Raw genomic sequence first — 14,366 nt, forward strand, 5'->3', positions numbered from 1 at the left:
AACTTGCCACCAGCCTCAGACAAACAAGGCTTTGAGTCCAGAGACACAGCCCAACCCCAGTTTTTTCAAGAAAATAAGCGTTCGCCACTTGAAAGCTCAGAAAAACATGTCCCCCTCTTACTTAGGCAGAGGGAACACGACTAAATGATATTTAATTAAAGCAATGCTCTAAATAAGGGAAAATTATAAAACAAACTTACCATCCTCATGCAGTCCAGGTCCTTGCAGTGCACCACAGCCAGCCTCCTGAACAGGGAAATAGTACTGGATGTAGCAGTCAGCCTCTCCCCAGACCGTGGACTGCAGGGGAGTGAGTCCCTTCACACTCTCCACGTGGATCTCAAACACGTGCTCCATCAGGTCTTCCCCTCCTGGCTCCAACTGCTAGCAAAAAAAAGGGGAAGCCACATGAAAGTGGTTGAGTCATCCCTGGAGGCACTTAAAAGCCATGGGAATGTAACATTTGGGGACATGGTTTAATTGTGGCCTTAGCAGGGCTGGGTAGTGGTTGGATTCAATGAGCATAGAGGCCTTTTCCAATCTAAACAATTATATGTGATAAGGATTTAAGAAGCCTGAGATGGGGGACAGGGAAATTATCTACCATTTTCCTCCTAAAGTTTACAGAAACATTGAAAGTCTGAAAGAAATTTTTTTTATTTCCTGCAAAGCACATACATAAAAGTTCCTACCTATCCAACTCCAAGGTAGTGGCAAAACCCCCACAATAAGGCAGTGAGAATTAGGATTTTCTATAATTTTGTTTTTGTTTTTACTGGACTTGTGAAGATAGAAACAGTGGACATGCAAGGCAATAAAAATGGCATAAAGACTGGTGAGGTCAAGCTGGTAAAAAGAGAGTATAAACAATATAATTCTGTGTACAATTTGCAGAATATAACAAAATTGGCTACAGCTCCAAGAAGAGATTGGGGATCATTCATCTGTTAATGAACCTACTGGTAAAACCCTTTTGACATATCCTTAACAGCAAGAATGGGGCATACTGAAGAGTAAATACCAGTGTGGGTTGTGCAGCCAGATGGTCCAGGGAGTGAGGAGGACGTTGTGCCACTGGGGGCACCATTCCCTCCTCAGATCTGAGTCTCTGCAGGGCCACGATCTGCTCAGCCGATCCCATGGCCAGGGTGACCCTCAGGCTGCCACGGGTGCTGCCCGTGAAAACGTCCACCACGGGCACGGGGCCATCCACGGCCACCACCGGGTACTGAGCCTGCAGGAGCAGCTGGGAAACCCTGGGATCCCTGCAGGACAAACAAACAAAAAAGCCCCAGCATGAGCATGAGCCATCTGAGCAGGAACAGCATCACACCGAACACGCTTTAGATGGGATTTTCAATGCTGATAAAAACCAGTCTATCTCTGTTCCTCTGAAATTTGTCTCACATCCCACCTTCACTCACCCATGAGCTGCTGGGTGCAAGAAGTTATTGCCAGCAAGGACAAAGGACAATTTCCCAAAACCTACCAGCCAGCCTAGAGACCTGTGAACAATGGGATGAATGGGAACAAGACTCTCATTAACACCCTGTAACCATATGATACTTTTATGACTATAGTTATGTGCCTTTGGGCATGGAAGAAAAGAGGGAACAGTGACAGACTCCTAGAAAGATGTAAAAATCTCCAATCATACCCTGAAGTTATTCAAGGCCAGGTTGGATGGGGTGTGGAGCAACGTGGTTGAGTGGAAGGTGCCAGTGCCACTGGATGGGCTTTAAGGTCCCTCCCAAGCCAAACCATTCTGGGATTCTCAGATACACACAAATAAACTGCAGTGGCTTACTAAAAAAAATGATACAAATGACACAATAATAACTAACAAAGTAGTGGCCAGTCAGCTCCAGCACCACCTGGTTTCCACATGCCACTAGCTCTGACCAAAATAAAAGGAATAAATCCTTTGCATTAGGAAGAATTTCTTCTGTCCAGTATTTCCAAGAATTTAAACTGTTTTAAGCAGGTATATTACTTAACTGAACACGAAGCCAATAGATTAAACTCAAGAAGAACAAAGAACTCTGGAGAATCCCTTTGGAGAAGAACACAATTAAAACAGGAAGGTTTTGGAGACTTTTTGACACCTAGGCTGTGCAAACTGACAGCATCCCTATGGGATCTCTGCAGAACATAATTAGGGGCAAACCCAGACACAGTATTGGAAAATTACTGATGGGAAGCCACACTTCATTCTGCGTAGTCACTCTGACTTCTTCTAGTTTTATTCCATCACAGGACCACAGGTTAAGCAGGCACCAACCCTGAGGCACCACAGTGACTTTTCTTGTCACACTCTATCGTACTTCTGGACAAGGACAGTGTAACTCACACCCTGCTCAGTGCAGGGCAAAAATGCCTTTTGCTATGGAGTGTAACTAAGAACCCTCCCACAAAACCTCCACACACCATCACCTACTTCTTTCTCTAAGCTTCAGCTAGGATATTTCCCAAACCAATAAAAAAAAATGGGGAAAAAACCAAATTTACTTGAACGAGATGTAAAACTGATGCAGAGGGAGTTTCACTAATCCCAGCAATTTGTCAGAGCCAGGGCTTCCCAGCTTGTTCCATGCCTCAATGATCATGACATTGTTCTTCAGCCGCTCCAAGCGTTTGGAGGTCAACGAAAAAGGCATCACCTGAAAGGTTTAAAGCAGAATTAGTGCACAGAATTCACTGGAAAATATTGGCTAAGTACAGAGCATTCTGATAAATCTACTTTATTCCAGTCTACAGAATTGTACTTTTTAGACACAGAAGTTAAAAATCAAATGTGCATTCAACAGAGCCAAGCAGAGATGTTTCTAGGTACAAAAAAAGTAATTTAACTAGGAAATGTGTTTGTCAGTGGGGAATACCACGCTTCCATCGGTGGGAAATGGAGAACATGTCACTTGCCTGAGAAAAATTGAAGGCAGGCTGTCTCGTGCCCCAGACGACAGCGGATCTCGTTGCCTCCTCAGTGCTGAGCAGTTTGCAGTTCAGATACACATTGCAGGAGCTGGGGAGGCCAGAGCCTTCAGCCACAAAGTCCTTTCCATCAGGCACCATCAGGAGCACGTGCAGCAGCAAGCCCTGCTCCTCAGCTGGGGGCACGTGTGCCACCCCATCCCGGGCGGGCACCGGGCACAGCGGCTGCGCCACGTCCCTGCCGCCCGCTCCCGGCGCCCGGCCCTCCTCGGGGCTCCCGCTGGGGCAGGGAGGGATTCCTGCACCTCCACCCCTCCTGCTGGGCTCCTGCTGGGGAGCTGGGGCCGTGGCTGACCCGGCAGCGGCGTCGGCCACCAGCTGCAGGGACACCTGCGAGGCAAAGCACAGCTGGCCAGATGTGCCACATCCAGGAACAAGGCATGCAACACAAACTCAGGAAAACACAGCACACCTTTGGCTCCAGAACTCACCCCAAGGCATTATGGTGGTTGCAAGCTACAGCTTTTGCTGTAAAATAAACTACACGTAGTTTTAAGAAACAAAATCCACGAGTGCAAAACCACACAATTACAGATGAGTTATTGAATGGTCTGGGTTGGAAGGGACCTTAAAGCTCGCCCCATTCTGAATCCTTCACCTGCTAATACAGAGAGCTGTTTATCCTCAGAACTGTCAAATCCGTCAAACTGTTAGTGCTTCTCATTTAGAAGCTGGGCAAACTGGTAGAAACTGTGCCTGGAGAAGATATTTCCTGAAGTGACAAGGGCAAGGAGGACCAGACCTCCATGGCAGGAGAGACCTCAGCTCTTGCCACATGTGAAGGAGCCAAAGCTCCAAGCCCTGAGTAGGTGCCACTCAAAATTTGCCTGTGGAGTGGTTTCTGTATTCAAGTCCCAGCTTAATGACAACATTCCTAGACATGCAAGAGTTTCAAAATATTTCCCCAAAACTCTAAGAATAAAAAAGGGTTAAGGGTTATTTTTATACTGGTCTTGCAAATATTTGTATTTGAGAACTGGTAAATTGAAACAAAGAGAGAAAAGAGGAGTTAGAAATAAGAGTGTGCAGTCAAAATTAGCAACAATTCAAGGCAGAGATGGTAAAACACATACCTTTAGGGGCCCAACTTGTGTGTGCTCTCCCTCTTTTTCCACAGGTATGTCCCAGCTGACACTGAGCAGCTCAGCCTCAATCACCCTGCGGAGCTGAAGCGCTGCTGAGCCAATGGCCACGGGCTGAGGGTAGGCAAAGAGTTAGTTTTGCATGATTTCTATCAGAGTTAAAGAATTTTGGGGGAAGAAATAAAGCTTTCTGGCTCCCACTCCCACTGTCAGTTGTACCAACAGGGATTTAGGAAATTTCCTCTACTTCCAATTCCAAGTCTCACTAGAACAGTAAGACAAACTTTCCTGGAAAGTACTGTAAACAATTCCAGATTAATGCAAAAATTGAATAACCTAAATCCTAGTAATGAGCACAATTTCCATACTGAGAGACGCAATTTACTCCTCCATTAAAAGAAAAGCAGATATCCTTGGTGCTGATTAAATAACATAAGCTGAGTTAACCCCTCTCACCATCTCCATCACAGGCAGATGGCTATGCAAATCATCTTATCAGACAGAAATATACCTTTTCCCCCCAAAAACGCACAAGCTACAGCTGCTTTTCACAGCTTAAACAACAGTCTAAAAGATGAGGGAAGTACATTTTTTTTTTTGCTTGCCAGTGTCAGTCTCAGGAAAGCCTTTAATGAAGTGACAGAGTGACAAGGCTGGAGCAGTGAATGACCCTGGCCCCAAGGCTGCCAGAGCTCCAGAATGTTTGGACAGCACTCCCAGGGATGCACAGGGTGGGATTGCTGGGGTGTCTCTGCAGGGCAGGGGCTGGGCTGCTGATGCTGGGGGTCCCTCAGAATGTTCTGTGATTCTGTGAAGCCTGAGCAGCAATCAGTGTAACACCACTTTCCCCCCAATATCCCACTGTCTGCACTGTGCCTGTGGGAAGTGGAAATGCAAGGAATTCCTTTGATTTAATACACAAAGAAGGAACAATTTGTAGTAAATACCTTTTTCTGTGTGCTTTTTCTCATGTAGATTTTAAAAGCCAGGTCAGAGCCCCACCAGTGCTCCACCATCCTTTCCCCCAGCCACACAGGGAACACAGACTGCTGCTGGAACTTCACCACTGCAAGGAAGACAGGAGCAACAAATATCCAAAATTATCTGATATAAATAAACTTTCTCCTGTAGAGTGCTGTTACAAACACAATAATTTAATTCTGCACTGTTTATCAACACCAATAAAGTAAACTGGTTTTCATTTTTGAAGGCCAGCAAACAGCAGGAGGCCAGCAGGACAAAATTAAGATTATGAATTCATAGAAATAATTAATAAATCATTAAACACATTAATATAAACCAACGTTATAACAATACATAAAGACTTCAGGTGACAGCACCTCTCTGTATGCAGTAAGAGCTGTCCTTCCTCAGAGGGAGAACCCTGCCTCATTTTAACTAAGAGAGACCAAGATGGCTCTTGAGGGAGTCAAAGCTGAGCTGTAAGAAAAATCACAGCTTCAGGAGAACAGGAGGGTCTGCAAGCAGAGACAGAACCAATTTCAGTCTGGAAAGGAGTACAAGGAGTACAATGACAGTGTTCACAAAGGATAAGGAAATATTCTTGTGATGACAAAAATGCAAGTTACACCTAAGGAAATGTCCAACTGGATGCCCAGCTCTTCCCCACCTTGTCTGGAATGGCTACGGAATCTTCCCCATTAGGCATATTTAATAAATGACATAAACAGCTCTCAGGAAGGATAATGCTACAGTGGATTGACTTGAAGTCTTCTTCAAATTATTTTCTATTTTATAACCCATTTTTCTAGGTCCCAAAGAGCTGGACTCCACACAAGGCAAAGGCCAGAAGGATGGATGAGTTTTGGATTCCAAAGGTTGTATTACAGAAGTTCAGAAGAAACAGATGTTTTCTCTGGCCACAAATGCAGAATTCTAAGAGAACTTAGAATCTCTCAAGTGCCACTCAGAAAGGTGCAAAGCCAATGAATGACCACATGGGAGAGGCATTTGAAAGTCACCCTGGCATTCCAATTTCTGGCAAGACTGGTCAGGGAGCACCTTGCTCATCCAGCATTCTCTGCCCAGCGGGCACAGAAACAGAAATTGTTCTCAGGGATACAAACACTGGTGACTCTCAGTACAAAGATTAATGTCTGCTCATTTGAGCACAGGACTGGAGATTCCCTGGACCCAGCAGATTTTGTGAGCTATTGGAGATACTACAGGACATACTTCAACACCTGGGGAATTATTTATTTGGGCTGTAAGCATCTCTGATATTTCTAAAAGTACTTGATCATCCTCCCACTACTGCAGAAAGAATACTGGCTTTATGTTCAAAAGATGGAATGGGCCTATTAACTTGTTCTTTCCTTAGGAAAAGAAATTTGAAAATTCCAGTATGAATACTTCTTGGAAGAAAAAAAAAATATTTAAAACTCACATGGCCTCCTTCTCCCTGAGAGGATCATTCCCCCATGTGCAGCACAGCAACTAATCATACTCTGATTTTCAGGAGCAAAGGAAATATGTGGAAAACACTACTAAATAATTTCTAAGGGATGGAGTCAACAAAACTAAATCTAAGGGGGGGGACAATGATGCTCTTACCATCATCTGTGATTTTACTTGAGGCTGCTCGAATTGCTTCTGTAGCTATGGAGACCTGTCCCTTTCCATCCTTGGAGACCCTCACAGGAAAGTGGTACTCCACAAAGAAGGTGCTGTGAATAAAAAAGGGGGAGGGTGACCACAATCCACCAAGAATCTGACGTGAGTCATGAAACTGAGCACAGCAGGCAAGTTCCAGATTCACAGCTGACTGCAACACTCTTTTTTCTAGGATAATTGAAACACCTATTCCATGGATTCCTTCCATAGATTACCTATGTGCCAGATCCTCCTCCAATAAACTCCCTTTTGTTTCCAGTGTGCTGCCAGGCACAAAGGACATGTGCAGCTCCCCAAAACCCTGGGAAAGGCACAGCCTGAAGTGAGCCCACATCAGGATAAATCAGCCACACTCTAACTTTCCCAACTTGGAAATTTGTTGGGATACAATCTCCTCAGAGGAGCAGAAGCCTCAGCAGAGCCTGGGGAAGCTGCACTGCACACGAGAGCTCAGCAAACAAGCAGGAACAAACAATCCCCCCTTACCACTTATGGACAGACATGGGCCGTGGAGGCTTCCCCAGCAAACCCTTCCTCCTGGGGGAGGTCTGGATGCCCTCAGGAGGGATTTTCAGGCTTTCTATGGTGACTCTGGCCAGGTGTACTCGCTGCAGCAATGCCAACCTGTCTGCACCCAAGGATGTGAGAAGAGACATTTCTCTGGGGTCGTCTGGAGGAGCAGTGGGAGAGCAGCTGGAGACACAGAAATGAGGTTCAGGACTGCAGAAACATTCTTGACATGACCACATAAAGGGGGAATTGTAGCTTGGTGGGATGTTACTTAAAAACTGCCCAAGGTTCGCTAAAGTATACGTTTAAAATATATTTTTACTACAAATTTAGTGGTCTCTGTAATTCTCTGTAACAAAAATCTTACAATATCTGGGGTCCATACCTGAAAAAAACCAACCCAGAAATTGCATGTTCCACATTGCTGATCTGAATTCTAACTCTTCAAAAAGAAAAGCTTCATTTAATGCCACGAACAAAAGCAGGGAGATGATACAGTTATAGACAAGTCTCTGCCGCAAAGGAACAGCAACAGGATTTTTGTCATAGTTTTAAATCTCATTTGTGTCATTTGCAAGACTTGAGTTGCAAATGATTTTGTGTTGGTTCCTCTGGGATATGACTTTTACCTGACGTAAAAACAGCGGTGTTAGTCAGAAAAATGATCAGAAATAATTGTTTGGAGCTAAAATGGAAATAAAAATAGTCACAAACCCCTTACATTAACTGTATTGTACATGATAAGCTTGATAACTGAATACTTTTACTGGTTCCATATGAAAAAAAAAGGGAATGTAGTTTACATGAGGTAAAACAAAAGTCACTGATGTAACTACCTGGGTTTAGTTTCCATCACATTGTGATCAAAGGCATGAAAATCCTTCTGTGGATTCACTGGACCTGGTTTTTTGAGAGTCTCTGTCTTGGATGTTTTTTTTGAGGCTTTAACATCATCATCACTGAGGAAATCACTCAAACTCGAATCAGATTTCTAAGGCAGAAATAATGCACACAAATAAGAAGTTAATTGTCATTGTACAGAGTTCCATAATGGTCACAATACATAAATGGGAAACAACTTGTGCATTGTATCAATTTGAAACAATTAAAATGGTACCAAAATTTCAAGGATTTAAAAAACAAAAAGTCTACCTGGACAGCCTCAATCACAGCAATTTCCAAAATCAACGCTTGACTTTGTAGTCTTAACAATATTCTTTTAATAAAAATAATTTCAAGCAACGTACACAGGTACTCGCAAGCATCTGTATGATACTTAAAGCTTATCCAGCTCTAAACCACTGAAACCTGCAGTTTTTCTGGTCACTGCCCGTTAGGGAAGGCACGTTTTCCTGTGGATCCCACTTACAGGGGCTGTGTAGAAGAGCCTCTCCAGCAGACTGTGGTCGTAGAGGGGATCGCCCAGCTCGCTGTCGCACCCCTCGCTGCCGAGGGACAGGGAATCCCACAGCGAGCCCGTGCGCTCCCAGAGCTGCCCCGGGGACAAGTCAGCACTGCGGGGACAGGAGAGAGGAACCTCAGCGTGCCAAGCTCTGCAGGCAGTCCCCAGGGCATGTGGACAGTTTTACCCTGGAGCTGGGCCAGGCTGGCTCCAGCCAGGGCAGACCGTGCTCCCACAGCACGTCTGTGAGCCAGCCTGAGGGGTGAAATGGGGACAAATCCCTGTCCCCAGAGGAAAGCAGTGAGTGGGAAGGGAGGGACAGCCTGGGTGAGAGCACATCTCTGCACACCACCCAGCCCAAACCCTGCTCAAAGGGAATGAAATGCAAACAAAAAGCTGTCCAGATGGATTCTGGGTGTCTTGGAAGCTGCAGATTCCACAGCCTCTTGGGGCAACCGACTCCAGACCTTGATGATTTTTATCATTAAATATACCTATGAATATCAACCTCTAATTTTTACCCTTCACTACTTCATAACTTCTGGAATGCTTTAAGATATCAGTAATACATAAGGACAATTTACTTTGATTAAAAAAATACTCCAAGCTATACCTGAGTAGGTGTAAATGCAAATATCTTTAGATACAAGCTGGGGTTAGTTTGGCTTAAGGGTTTCCTCTGTGCTGTAAGCTTAAAATCATTTTATGATCACCAACACTGCAGTGCTATCCACTGATAAACCACAGTGAAAAAATAAGTGCAGGGCACAAGAAACATCAACCATAAATTCTGAACCATATCTGACCCAGAAGCTGTGTGCTCAGGGTGCAGATGTGGACACAACAGAAACATCATTTATGCTATGCAAAATGAGAGGAAAAGGTCCATTTATTATCTGGAGAAAGATTAAAAATAGCTATGGTTTCTCATCAGTTTTAATTTACAGAGTGTTTCCTTTCCCAAGAAACAAGGTATTTCTTTTATGTGCTTACCTTATGTAACATTTCAGGCCACAACACTTACAACTATTAAGTAATTTAGTTTTATGAAAGATTGTGGTTAATCTTTGTGACATCACTTCCACACCAAGTGGCTTGGAGCTATCCTGGTCGCCATGCACTAAAGCTGAGCTGTAAAACACCTCCATCACTTGCACACGAGTCACTGGTTACATTCCCAAAAATGTGGGCAACTTGAAGGGTCAAGAGACATTTTTCACAATGGTCAGATTTTCACAAGGACAATTTTGCAGAAGGCTCCAGTGCATCACACTCACCTGCCCAAGAGCAACTGGATTGCTCTTTCTTCAGAGTTTAGGTCAAACTGCTCATCTGACACTTCAGATCCAAGGTGATGGGGATCTCCAGGAGGGGGCACAAAACTGGACTTCAAGCCTTTTGGGCTCCTGGGTAACAGCAATGGAAGCGCAGACAGCAGAAAAAGGAAAAATAAAGACATTAAGGCATGCTCAAGATGAATCCATTATTCAATCTATCAGTTTTTTTCTGTAATGTTCAAAATAAGCTACTTTAACACAAATGCAAATAGTTTGTGCAGAAAGAAATGAAATTGAGTTTGCAATGGCATCATTGACTGTCAAAGACAATGGCATTGCTTTCTGGTTATCACAGAACAACAGGCAATACTCATATTTTTCCAGAGGAAAACAAAGAAATCCAAGTTTCTTTTCTCCTAAGAAAGAACAATGCTTTTAGGTCATCAATTACTGACACTTTTCTGAAAAACTGTTTTCTGTGATGCAGTGCCATTTCACTGGCACTGTCTTGCACTACTCTTATTCCCTACCAAATTGTGTATTTCCTTGACAAATAACTTAGAACTAAATACAAATATACTAAGAAATGAAATTAAAATCAAATACTTACATCAAAGCTTACTACATGAAGATTAAAATGAATTCACAAAATTTAGGCATTTACTCAGAGGTAGAAATTAATTTCCCATTCGAATGATATGCTGCTTTCACCCTAAATGAATCCTAGAACACATCCTATGAATCTCAGTATCTACAGTTTTTGGATAAAGCCTCACAATTTACGGCTTGGAGCTTGAATCTCACTTCCCCCAGTCCAAACTCACTTTGTTGGTGCTTGAAAATCATCTCTCTCTATAAAATGAGACAATTTATTCAGTTCCATCTCCATGTCTGGGCTGGACTTCATTGCAGAAACAACCATGGCATCACGGAGTTTACTGCCCTGATCCAGGAGAGCTGGGAAACAAGCAGAGGGATTACATTTCAGCATTGAAGTGCATTCTAAAAGCCATGTGGAGACACAATCAATGTGTCAGCTACAGTCAAGAAACTTGTTTTCTGCTGTTAAAAAGAGATCTTGGTGCACTGGGGATTAAATATGTTTTATACACCAAAAAGCAGCTCAGGTGGGAGTGAGGAGAGTGATCCTCCATCAGTCTCCCACTCCACTGCACAGGGAATTTGTCTGCACACAGGGTCGGGTGCTGAAGGGCATTATTAGGATAATTTAGGGAAGAGTAGGATGTCTAATTTTGGCTCTTTTCTGTAAATATGGAACTCCAAAGACAGCAATATGGAGACGTGCCCTACTCCAATGCTGGGAAAGTTTTTTTGGATTAATGCAGCAAGAGGGAGAGAAGTCTCTCTTTCCCTTCAGAAAACCTGACAGATACTCAGAAAAGCAGACAGGCAGAGGAAATACCATCTGCAGTGACAGGTGGGAGATGGGGCAGGCTGCACACAAACCTGAGAGCAGGTCCTTGGTGGCTGGGTTGTGCACAGAGAGCACCTGTGTGCTGCCCCTGGGAAGTGCTTTGGGGTCGGCGCTGGTGGGGAACGACAGGGGCTGACTCTCAGGGCTCATTTCCACATCTTCATCTGGCAAAATCACATGGGGATGAGGAGCAGGAAAGGTGTCCTTCATGTTTTCAGAGTTCTCTTGGTACAGGAAACGGTCCTTTCCTCTAGGGAAAAATGAAACTGTTTCAGTGACAGCTCCAGAGGGTGAGTAAAGGGATTCAGAACTCTGCAAATTCTCCAAAAGGAAACAGGACATGTTATTTTAATGATTCCTCACTTGCCACTGAGACCACCCAAGAAACCCACCCGAGCTGCAAGAAAAAGTTTTTTTAAAAAAAAAGCTTTTTAAAAGATCTTTTTTACGAGAGCACGTTGTGACAGGAAGAGGGGGAACAGATCCCCACGCACTGCCAGGGTAGGTTTAGATAAGATATCAGGAGAAAGTTTTGGTGGACCACAGTGAGACTCTGGCACAGGTTACCCAGAGAAGCTGTCGCTGCCTCATCCATGTCCTAGGCCAGGCTGGATGGGGCTTGGAGCAATCTGGGATAGTGGAAGGTGTTCTGGCAGCAGGGCTGAAATGAGATGAGCCTTAAGATCCCTTCCAGCCCAAATTATTCAGTGATTCGATGGTTTGAGGCACCTCTTGTGTGGTCTTGCATGACTTGAACTAAGTCAACCTAAGAAGCAAATTTCTATCAGAAAAGAAATTGTCCCTGTCACCCTGGAAACCCTCAACATGCTGGATTTCATACAAAATGTATGTCTGAAAAGATCAATCATCCCATAACTCACAAGTATACTGCCACCACTTAAAAACTGTGTGTGCACTGCAAAATAAACCAGAGCTTTGTCATGAAGAAAACAGAAAAAAAGGGTACCTAGGAGATGTGGCTTTGCTGTTGCCAACAGACTCCTCCTGTTGAGCAGTCCCCGGGGCGTGCCTGGGCTGCTGGGGTGCAGCAGGAGGCTGGCACCTGCTGTTTCCCTGGGCAGCAGCAATACCTGAGCCTCCTTGTGTGGCTGGCACACAGCTGCTGGTGTCATACAGCTCGGGCAGAGGCTCTAGAACCAGCGACACCTGGGAGACGAGATGGGGAAATATCACTTTGTTCTTTTGCTATCTAAGCGCAGTAAACACTGCATTCAACTTCAACTGTTGTGCAATGGAAAATTGCTAATTTTCTACATAAAGTCATATTTACATTACACAGCTATGTCACACATTTACAACTACTTGTTTCTCATTCCATGTTTTCAAACCCAGTCAACTGCCTTTCCTAATCAATTTTCCAGATCCAATTCTGCCTGCAAGACACAACTTTCTTAATTCCAGATGTCAAAATCTTCTATTATTCCAGTCCAGTGAAGTGTAAGGACCAAATATCCATTTCAAATTCACTGCTAATACTCACTCTCAGTGTAGAGATGACCACATGTTCCTTGTTAAGCTCAACTACCCCACATCCCTCTAAACAAAATGAAGCCAACACCACCATTATTTGGGTTTTTTTCCATTTGTTACCTTAGCTCCGAAATGCCTTGGACAGAGAGTGTGCCATGTACAGCTTGACCCTGCACCTGATTATGCCAGTGTCACAGCACATAATTTATAATAATATTGTGGTATCATGTAATAATGAGCAAGGACATCAAGGCTACCTGCAGCTCTCCGAGTTTCTCCGATGTTGGTGACACCACAGCAAAGGAGCCTTTGATGGGGTGGCTGGGGGACAGCTGGGACAGCTTCGTGATCTGTGCCCGGCCAAGGGGCAGGTGCTCACGCTTGGTTAGAACCTCCAGGACAAGAACTCCCATATCTGCAAAAATCAGGAACACCTTCAGGTCCCTCTCACGGTCACAAGTGACTCTTTTTGGATAAAATGACAGAAATACCAAAGATTAACGTTATGTCCCATAAGGACATTACGATAATGGGGCAGCAGGTAAAGAAGGGTCAATACAGACATTATTACTGGCAGCAAATGATGATGAATAAGTATTTGGGATTTGGAACAAGGATTTCCAGGATGAATAAGTATTTGGAATAAGGATTCGCAAGAAAGGAACGCTTAGGGCAGGACAAAGGAGAATGAACGGCTTTCCACTGCTGGAGGGGAATGAATGGCTTACCACTGCCCAGGCCAGCCCGTTCCACCCTGCCCGGGAACAAACCGCTCCGGATGCCCCGCCTGCCCTGCCCCGGCACACCCGGAGCCCCCGTCCCGCCGCCCCAGCGCGGTCCCAGCGCGGTGTCCCGGCGGTGTCCGTACCTGCCAGGTACGCGGCGAGCTGCCGGGGTCCGCAGCGCACGGCGAAGCGGGCGCAGGTGCGGCCCGCGGGCTGCCCGGCCCGGCCGGCGGGCTGCAGCACGGTGCCGCCGGAGCTCTCGCCCCACCAGCGCAGCCGCACCACGGCGGCGGGCTGCGGGCCGGCCCACAGCACGCGGGGCACGGAGCAGCGCAGCCAGCAGCGCGCCGGGCCCCGCACCAGCGGCGGCAGGCTGGCGGCAGCGGCGGCGGGGTCACCGGGACCTGCGGGGACAGGCGGCGTCAGCGGCCCGTACATCCCCCCGGGCACCGCGCCGCTTCCCGCCCCACCGCTGCACGCCTCTGTCCCCGCCGTGTCCCCCGAGCCCCGCTGCGCCGCCCGTCCCGCCGCGCACCTCCCCTCCGCCGCATCCCGCCCGCGCCTCCCGCCCGGCAACCGCCGCGGCGGCGGGGACTACTGCTCCCGTGCTGCCCCGCGGGCACGGCGGCGCGGACTACAGCTCCCGTGCTGCCCCGCGGGCACGGCGGCGGGGACTACTGCTCCCGTGCTGCCCCGCGGGCACGGCGGCGCGGACGACAGCTCCCGTGCTGCCCCGCGTCCCGCCTGGCACGGCGGCGGGGGCGCGGACTACGTTTCCCTGGGTGCCCTGCGGGCGGGCGGGCGCGCTCGGTGCCGCGC

General features: G+C 46.3%; 1 protein-coding gene across 12 annotated transcripts in view; it reads right to left on the reverse strand.

Annotated features, from left to right (window-relative positions):
- The window catches only part of C2CD3 (C2 domain containing 3 centriole elongation regulator), a 39,237-nt gene extending 25,015 nt beyond the window's left edge, over positions 1-14,222 (reverse strand). For 10 of the 12 annotated variants that reach the window (XM_074530232.1, XM_074530222.1, XM_074530187.1 and 7 more), the window contains exons 1-17: positions 14,083-14,222; positions 13,691-13,951; positions 13,080-13,237; positions 12,299-12,498; positions 11,364-11,581; positions 10,721-10,853; positions 9,897-10,025; positions 8,587-8,731; positions 8,054-8,208; positions 7,194-7,400; positions 6,648-6,760; positions 5,021-5,139; positions 4,065-4,187; positions 2,920-3,321; positions 2,509-2,660; positions 1,022-1,265; positions 201-384 (exon numbers count right to left, since the gene is read on the reverse strand). In XM_074530232.1, coding sequence (XP_074386333.1) covers positions 201-384; positions 1,022-1,265; positions 2,509-2,660; positions 2,920-3,321; positions 4,065-4,187; positions 5,021-5,139; positions 6,648-6,760; positions 7,194-7,400; positions 8,054-8,208; positions 8,587-8,731; positions 9,897-10,025; positions 10,721-10,853; positions 11,364-11,581; positions 12,299-12,498; positions 13,080-13,237; positions 13,691-13,951; positions 14,083-14,098 — 2,959 coding nt within the window. In that variant the 5' untranslated portion in view covers positions 14,099-14,222. Of the gene's footprint in view, positions 1-200; positions 385-1,021; positions 1,266-2,508; positions 2,661-2,919; positions 3,322-4,064; positions 4,188-5,020; positions 5,140-6,647; positions 6,761-7,193; positions 7,401-8,053; positions 8,209-8,586; positions 8,732-9,896; positions 10,026-10,720; positions 10,854-11,363; positions 11,582-12,298; positions 12,499-13,079; positions 13,238-13,690; positions 13,952-14,082 lie in introns of those variants that run through there. The other 2 variants (XM_074530192.1, XM_074530271.1) reach the window with 2 other exon arrangements.
- Between the last annotated feature and the right edge of the window lie 144 nt (positions 14,223-14,366).

The sequence above is a fragment of the Zonotrichia albicollis genome, chromosome 2, assembly GCF_047830755.1.
Source record: "Zonotrichia albicollis isolate bZonAlb1 chromosome 2, bZonAlb1.hap1, whole genome shotgun sequence".
NCBI classification, from domain to species: Eukaryota; Metazoa; Chordata; class Aves; order Passeriformes; family Passerellidae; genus Zonotrichia; species Zonotrichia albicollis.